Source organism: Empidonax traillii, unplaced genomic scaffold, assembly GCF_003031625.1.
Source record: "Empidonax traillii isolate 1590-97213 ecotype Southwest subspecies unplaced genomic scaffold, ASM303162v1 scaffold2135:size51128, whole genome shotgun sequence".
NCBI classification, from domain to species: Eukaryota; Metazoa; Chordata; class Aves; order Passeriformes; family Tyrannidae; genus Empidonax; species Empidonax traillii.
This window is the reverse complement of record NW_020957328.1, coordinates 5,113-12,133: the sequence shown is the minus strand read 5'-3', so window position 1 is coordinate 12,133 and position 7,021 is coordinate 5,113. Positions and strand designations below refer to the sequence as shown.

The following is a 7,021-nucleotide window of genomic DNA, read 5'->3' as shown; positions in this document are numbered from 1 at the left end:
TCACAGGGACCCTACAGGGAACCCACCGCCCCAACACGGGGGGGACCCCTCAGGGACCCCCCGCCCCAGCACCGGGGGGACCCGGCAGCGGCTCCCGGCGCTTTCCGCCCTCCGGAGGCACGCGGGGGGAATTCCAGCCTCAGGAAAACCGGGATATCCGCCCGGGCATCCTTCCTGACCCCGGGCACGGAGAGGGGGGCTGACAATTCCTCTCCCCCCCCCCCCCCTCCGTTTTAAGCACCAAATTCCAACATTCCTTCCTGGGAATCAGCACTTCGGGAACACCCCCCAAACCCCGCAGCCGCCCCGGGGTGTTGAGGGGGGGGGTCCCCGCCAAGGGGTAGCCCCCTTTCTTCTTCCCCTCCAGCGCTTCCAAAAAACCCGCTTCCCCTCGGTTTAGGGGTTTTTACCCCGTTTTTGGTTTGTTAGGGAGGTGTTTTCCATCCCAGCCTCCCATTTATTTGCATTCGGGGCCGGGCTCTTCCGCCTTTCCCTGAAAAAAAACGCCACATTAAACCCGTCGGGCAGAGTTTGGAGAGACTTTAATCCTAAAAAAAAAAAAAAAATCAATGTATGTGAATTTGCCCCCCTTCTCAGCATGTTTTGGGACGTCCCCCCCTCCCGGATTTCCCCCTCCGGGGCAGGTCCGTTCCCAGCGGTGGGAGCCGGGGGGGCACATCCCGACCCTGGCCCGGCCCGGTGACCTCGGGCACATTCCTGGGGGGTGATTCACGAGGGGGGGCCCCGCTCGCTGCCGGCCCTCAGTGGCCTCTTCTTCCTCCTCTTCCTCCTCTTCCTCCTCTCCCGGCGCTGGATCCGGACCCCGCCCTGGACGTGCCCCGGCAGGTCCGGGCCCGGCACCGTCTCGGCTCCCCCCGCCTTGGGGGCGGCCCGGGGGGCTCCTCGGGGGCATCCAGGGGGAACCTGCTGGGAATAGGGGAGGATCCGTGGGTCTAAGGGACGTTTGTGGGGTCTGGGAATGTTTGGAGGTTGTGTGGGGATGTCTGTGGGGGTGGGGTGGATCTGGGGGACCTGGGGATATCCATGGATCCCCGTGGCATCTGTGGGGCCCAGGAGTGTTTGCAAGTCCTGGGAATTTCCACGGGTCATGGGGACGTGTCTAGGGACATCCATGGATCCCATGGATCCTAGGGACGTCTGTGGATCCCAGGGCACCTGTGGGGGGGATGGGGTGGACCTGTGGATCCTGGGGATATCCATGGATCTTGAGGACACCCATGGATCCTGGTGGCATCTGCGGGTCCCAGGAGTGTTTGCAATCCTGAGGACTTCCATGGGGACATCTGTAGGTACTGGGGACACCCATGGATCCCAGGGCACCTGGAGGACATCTGTGGGTCCTGGGGGATGTCTGTAAGTCCTGGAAGCATTTGGGAGTCCCGGTGATGTCTGTGGATCCCAGGGGTCCTGGGGGACATCCGTGTGTCCTGGGGGATGGGTGTCAGTGGATCCCAGGATCCATGGGTCCGAGGGGGTCCTGGTGGCATCTCCTGACATCCCTCTCCTCTCTCCTGTCCCACAGTGGTGCTGCTGGACTTCGCCAAGGCACACGGGGAGCTGGGCTGGCTCACCCATCCCTACGGAAAAGGGGTGAGCAGCTGGGATCCAGAGCCCCCTCTGGGATGGGGACAGGGAGTGGGGATCCCCTCGGGAATAGAGACATCCATGGAGACCTCCACAGTGATGGAAACAAGGACCTCCATGGGGATGGGGGAATCCACGGGAATGGGGATGGGGACACCCCCAGGGACAGAGACATCATAGGGAGGGACCCCCATGGGGACATCCCATGGGCAGGGGGACAGGTCCACATATGGGGACGGAGATGGAGACATCCATGGGGTTGTGGATCTCCACTGGGATGTGCCTGGGGACCTCCATGGAGCCAGGAACACCCATGGGGATGGAGATGGGCACATCCCCAGGGTTGTGGATCTCCGTTGGGATGTGGCTGGGGACACTCATGGGGCCAGGGGCGTCCATGGGGACGGAGATGGGGATGTCCATGGGGTGGTCGATCTCCATCATGGTGTGACTGGAGATCTCCACGGGGCCAGGGGGGTCCATGGGAGTAGAGCCACAGGGATGGGGCCGAGTGCCTCCGTAGGGCCCCCTGTGCCTGTTCCCCCTCCAAGCCCGTTTGTCTCTCCGTGGGGACAGTGGGACCAGCTGCAGAACGTCCTCAACGACTCCCTGATCTACATCTACTCGGTGTGCAACGTCCTGGAGGGCGAGCAGGAGAACTGGCTCCGCACCAACTGGATCTACCGGGGGGTGGCCGAGCGGATCTTCATCGAGCTCCAGTTCACCGTCCGCGACTGCAACAGCTTCCCCACGGCCGGGGGCGGCTCCTGCAAGGAGACCTTCAACCTCTACTACGCCGAATCCGACGTGGATTACGGCACCAACTTCCAGAAGAGGCAGTTCCGCAAGATCGACACCATCGCCCCGGACGAGATCACCGTCCAGGAGGACTTCGCCGCCCGCAACGTCAAGCTCAACGTGGAGGTTCGCTCGGTGGGGCCGCTCAGCAGGAAGGGTTTCTACCTGGCCTTCCAGGACCTGGGCGCCTGCGTGGCCCTGCTCTCCGTCAGGGTGTTCTACAAGCGCTGCCCGGCGGTGACGCGGGGGCTGGCGCGGTTCCCGCAGACGGTGGCCGGGGCCGACTCGCAGAGCCTGGCCGAGGTGCGGGGGGTGTGTGTGGAGGACGCCGAGGCCGAGCAGGCCCCGGCCCTGCACTGCAGCGCCGAGGGAGAGTGGATCGTGCCCATCGGGGAGTGCCTGTGCCGGGCCGGCTTCCAGAGCCTGGGAGACACCTGCCAAGGTACGGCCCCGGGGGAGCCGGGATGGGGGGCTGGGGGAGCACGGGATGGGGGACAGGGGATGGGAGCGAGGGCTCAGCCTCCAAATTCCCGCTCCTGGCTGCTCAGCTGGGCTGGGGTGGGCAGGGAGGGTCCCATAATAAAGAAGCTGCAAAAAATTACGTGAAACAGCCCCAAATTCCCACTCTGGATTGGCAAAATGAGGGTTTGGCCGCAGCATTTTCCGTCCTGGATTGTCAGCCCTGAGCGTCACCGGTGCAGCCAGTGTGGCAGGGCCCAGATGGGAAAGGGGAGGGCTGGGGCAGGAGGGGCCCAGGAAATAGCAGGAGCTGCAAAAATGAGGGGAATGCCCCCCCAAAATTCCCATTTTGGGTTGAGGAATGAGGTTTTGGCCAAGAAATTCCCGATCCTGGATGGTCAGCTTTGAGTGTAGTGAGTGTGACAGGGCTCAGCTGGGACAGGGGGAAAGTGGAGGGGAATCCCAATAATAAAGAAGCTGCAAAATGAGGTGAAACCCCCTAAAATCCCCCCCTCTGGGTGCTCGGGTGGGTGCTGGGCGCAGATCCCTGGGTGGGAAGGTGGATTTGGGGTCTCACAGATGTTACTGTGTGGGGAGGTGGATTTAAGGTGTCCCTGTGTGAGGAGGGGGATTTGGGATGTCCCTGTGTGTGGATTTAGGGTGTCCCCATGTGGGGAGGTGGATTTAAGGTCTCCTTGTGTGGGGAGGGGGATTTGGGGTTTCCCTGTCTGGGGAGGGGGATTTGGGGTCTCACCAGTGTCCCTGTGTGTGGATTTGGGGTGTCCCTGTGTGTGGATTTGGGGTGTCCTGTGTGTGGATTTGGGGTGTCCCCGTGTGGGGAGGGGGCTGTGGGGTCTCACTGCTGTCCCTGTGTCCCCCCAGCCTGTCCCCCCGGCACCTTCAAGGCCGCAGTGTCCCCGGGGGGGTGCCAGCCCTGCCCCCCTCACACGGATCCCGCCCCGGCCGCCTCTGCCTCCTGCCCGTGCCAGGAAGGATTTTTCCGCGCCCCCCAGGACCCCCCGGAGGATCCCTGTACCCGTGAGTCACCCTCTGGGGTGGGGGGGACACACAGCCCGAGGCACAGCCCCCGTGTGTGTCCCCCCTGACCCCTCTGTGTGTGTCCCCCCAGGTCCCCCCTCTCCCCCCCAGGGGCTCTCGGCCGTGGCCGTGGGGGCCGCGGTGCAGCTGCGCTGGGACCCCCCTGCCGACCCCGGGGGCCGTGAGGACGTCACCTACAGCGTCACCTGCGAGCAGTGCTGGCCCGAGGGCGGCGAGTGCCGGCCCTGCGACGGCGGCGGGGTGAGGTACTCACAGCCCCCTCGGGGGCTCACGGGCACCGCCCTCACCGTCACCGACCTGGAGCCCCACGTCAACTACACCTTCAGCGTGGAGGCGCGGAACGGCGTGTCCCCCTACAGCCCCCGGCGCAGCCTGGCCACCGCCACCGTCAGCGTCAACCACACCGGTGAGGCCACACCCGCACCCCCCTCCTGGGGACACCGCCGGGGGGGCCCCCACCCCCACAGGGACACCTCCGAGGTGTTCCCAGCCCCCATGGGGACACCTCCATATTGTCCCCGTCCCCCACAGGGACATCTCCATGACATCTCTGTCCCCATGGGGACACCTCCATGTTGTCCCCATCCCCCGTTACCTCTGTGATGTTTCCAACCCCCTGTGGGAACACCCCTGGGATGTCCATGTCCCCAGTGGGGACACCTCCATGATGTCCCCGACCCTCCCCATCCCCATATTGTCCCCATCTTCCAAGAGGACACTTCTGTGATGTTCCTGTCCCCATGGTGGCACTTCCTATTGTCCCTGTCCCCCTGGGGGACCCCTCTGTGATGCTGCCGGCCCTCCTGTGGACACCTCGGTGACATCCCTGTCTGTCCCCACGGCAGAGCCCCCCCGGGTGACCTCAGTGAGCCTGGATGGACGGACGGCCACCAGCCTGGTGCTGTCCTGGACGGTGCCCCCGCGGCAGCAGAGCCGGGTCTGGAAGTACGAGGTCACCTACAGCAAGAAGGTGGGTCCTGTGGCACAGCTACAGCCCCATCACCCCCAGCCCCGTCACCCCCAGCCTCTTCACCCCCAGCCCTGTCACCTCCAGCCTTGCCCCATCCATGTCTCCCCCCATCCACATCACTCCCCAGTCCATGTCACCCTCCTGTCCACACCACCTCCATCCCTGTCACCTCCATCCGTGCCACCTCCATCCCTGTCACCTCCATCCCTGTCACCTCCATCCCCACCTCCATCCACGTCACCCCTCCACCATGTGCCTCCATCCACGTTACTCCTCCATCCTTGTCCCTCCCATCCCTGTCACACCCCCATCCATGTCATATCTCCATCCCTGCCACCTCCATTCTTCCCCAATCCACGTCCCCTTCCACCTGTATCACCTCCATCCTTGCTCCCATCCACGTCACATCGCTGTCCCTGTCACCCCATCCCTGTCACCCCATCCCTGCCCTGTCCACATCACCCCCACCCACACCCCCCGTAACCCCGGTGTCCCCAGGTGGACGAGAACAGCTACTCCGTGCTGCGCTGCGAGGGCACCTCGGTGACGCTGCCCAAGCTGTCCCCGGGCACCGCGTACGTGGTGCGCGTCCAGGCCCTCACCGCCGACGGCCATGGCGCCTTCAGCCCCCAGCACGAGTTCGAGACCCTGCCCGAGGGTAAGGAGTGAGGGGAGGGCTGTCAGGGGTGCGGGGTGGGGGGCCCAGGGGGTGCAGAGCTCACCCGGCCACCCTGAACGGTCCCCACAGGCGCCGAGGCTGCGGCATCCGCCGCCGTCATCACCGGCACCGTCGCCGGCGTCGTCGTGGTCGTCCTGCTCTTGGCCGCTCTCGTCTACGTCCTGCGGCGGTGAGGAGAGAAACCCCCCCGAAACCCCCCAGGGAACCCCAAAAAACCCTTGTCCCACCACCAGATATGGGCAGGGGATGATTTCTGGGGGCTTTTCCGCAGGAGGAGAAGGTCACGGCCGCGCCAATCCGCCGAGGATGTCTACTTCTCCAAGTCAGGTGAGCTGCGGCTCGGTGGGGACAGCGGTGATGGCTGGGGGGTGACGTGGGCGCTGACCCCCCTCCTTGACACCCCCCAGACCAGCTGAAGCCCCTCAAGACCTACGTCGACCCCCACACCTACGAGGACCCCAACCAGGCCATGCTCAAGTTCACCACCGAGATCCCCCCGTCCTTCATCACCCGCCAGAAGGTCATCGGTGCCGGTACGTGGCTCGGTCGCCCCGGAGACACCCCAAAGCTGCACCGGGCTGGGGGGGCTCACGAGTGTCCCCCGTTTTCGGAGCAGGTGAATTTGGGGAGGTCTACAAGGGCACCCTGAAGCGCGGCAGGAAGGAGGTGCCGGTGGCCATCAAGACGCTCAAGGTGGGCTACACGGAGAAGCAGCGCGTGGACTTCCTGAGCGAGGCCACCATCATGGGGCAGTTCTGCCACCACAACATCATCCGCCTCGAGGGCGTCGTCTCCAAGTGTGAGTGTCCCAAAAAAAACCCCCGCCCCCATTTCCCCGCGAAACACCCCAAACCCAAGCCATACAAAACCAGGGGAATCTGGGGGGCTTGCAGGGTTTTTTGGGTGGTTTTTGGGGGGGGTTTTGAGGGAGGAAGAATTAGGGTTTATTTGGAGGGCTTTTAGGGGAGTTTGGGGGGATTTTTGCAGGAGTTGGGGTGGGTTTAGGGGGGTTACTTTGGGGTTTTTGGGGGGTTGGATTTTATTTGGGGGTTTATTGGGAAGGTTTGGGGCTTTTTGTTGTTTCAGGAGTGTCTTGGGGAGGTGATTTTTTGGAGGATGTTTTGGGGAGTTGGGGGCTTTGGGTTTTTTTTGTGGGGAATTGGGAGGGTTTGGATTTTTGGGAGGACTTGGGATTTGGGGCTTTCTTATTATGTTGGGGGGTCTGGGATTGTTTTTGGAGGGTTGGGGTTTTTTTTTTTGAGGCAACTTCAGCGTTCTTGTGGAGCTGAGGATTTTGGGAGGGTTTGGAGGAAGTTGGGGGGATTCAAATGTGGTTTTTCGGTTTTGGAGCTCTTTCAGTTGGGGGTTGGAGGGATTTTGGGGGGGGGTTACCCATTCTGGGCCTGGTTTTTGTACAGACAAGCCCTTCATGATCATCACGGAATACATGG

At 63.2% G+C, this 7,021-nt stretch overlaps 1 protein-coding gene across 1 annotated transcript in view; it reads left to right on the top strand.

The window, feature by feature from the left end:
- The window catches only part of EPHA2 (EPH receptor A2), a 14,895-nt gene that overhangs the window by 3,248 nt on the left and 4,626 nt on the right, over positions 1–7,021 (top strand). Inside the window, exons 2-11 of the mRNA XM_027909442.1 lie at positions 1,544–1,611; positions 2,182–2,845; positions 3,745–3,900; positions 3,992–4,327; positions 4,767–4,891; positions 5,390–5,549; positions 5,640–5,739; positions 5,842–5,897; positions 5,978–6,103; positions 6,187–6,369. Of these exons, the coding sequence (XP_027765243.1) occupies positions 1,544–1,611; positions 2,182–2,845; positions 3,745–3,900; positions 3,992–4,327; positions 4,767–4,891; positions 5,390–5,549; positions 5,640–5,739; positions 5,842–5,897; positions 5,978–6,103; positions 6,187–6,369 (1,974 nt within the window). The remainder of the gene's footprint in view (positions 1–1,543; positions 1,612–2,181; positions 2,846–3,744; positions 3,901–3,991; positions 4,328–4,766; positions 4,892–5,389; positions 5,550–5,639; positions 5,740–5,841; positions 5,898–5,977; positions 6,104–6,186; positions 6,370–7,021) is intronic.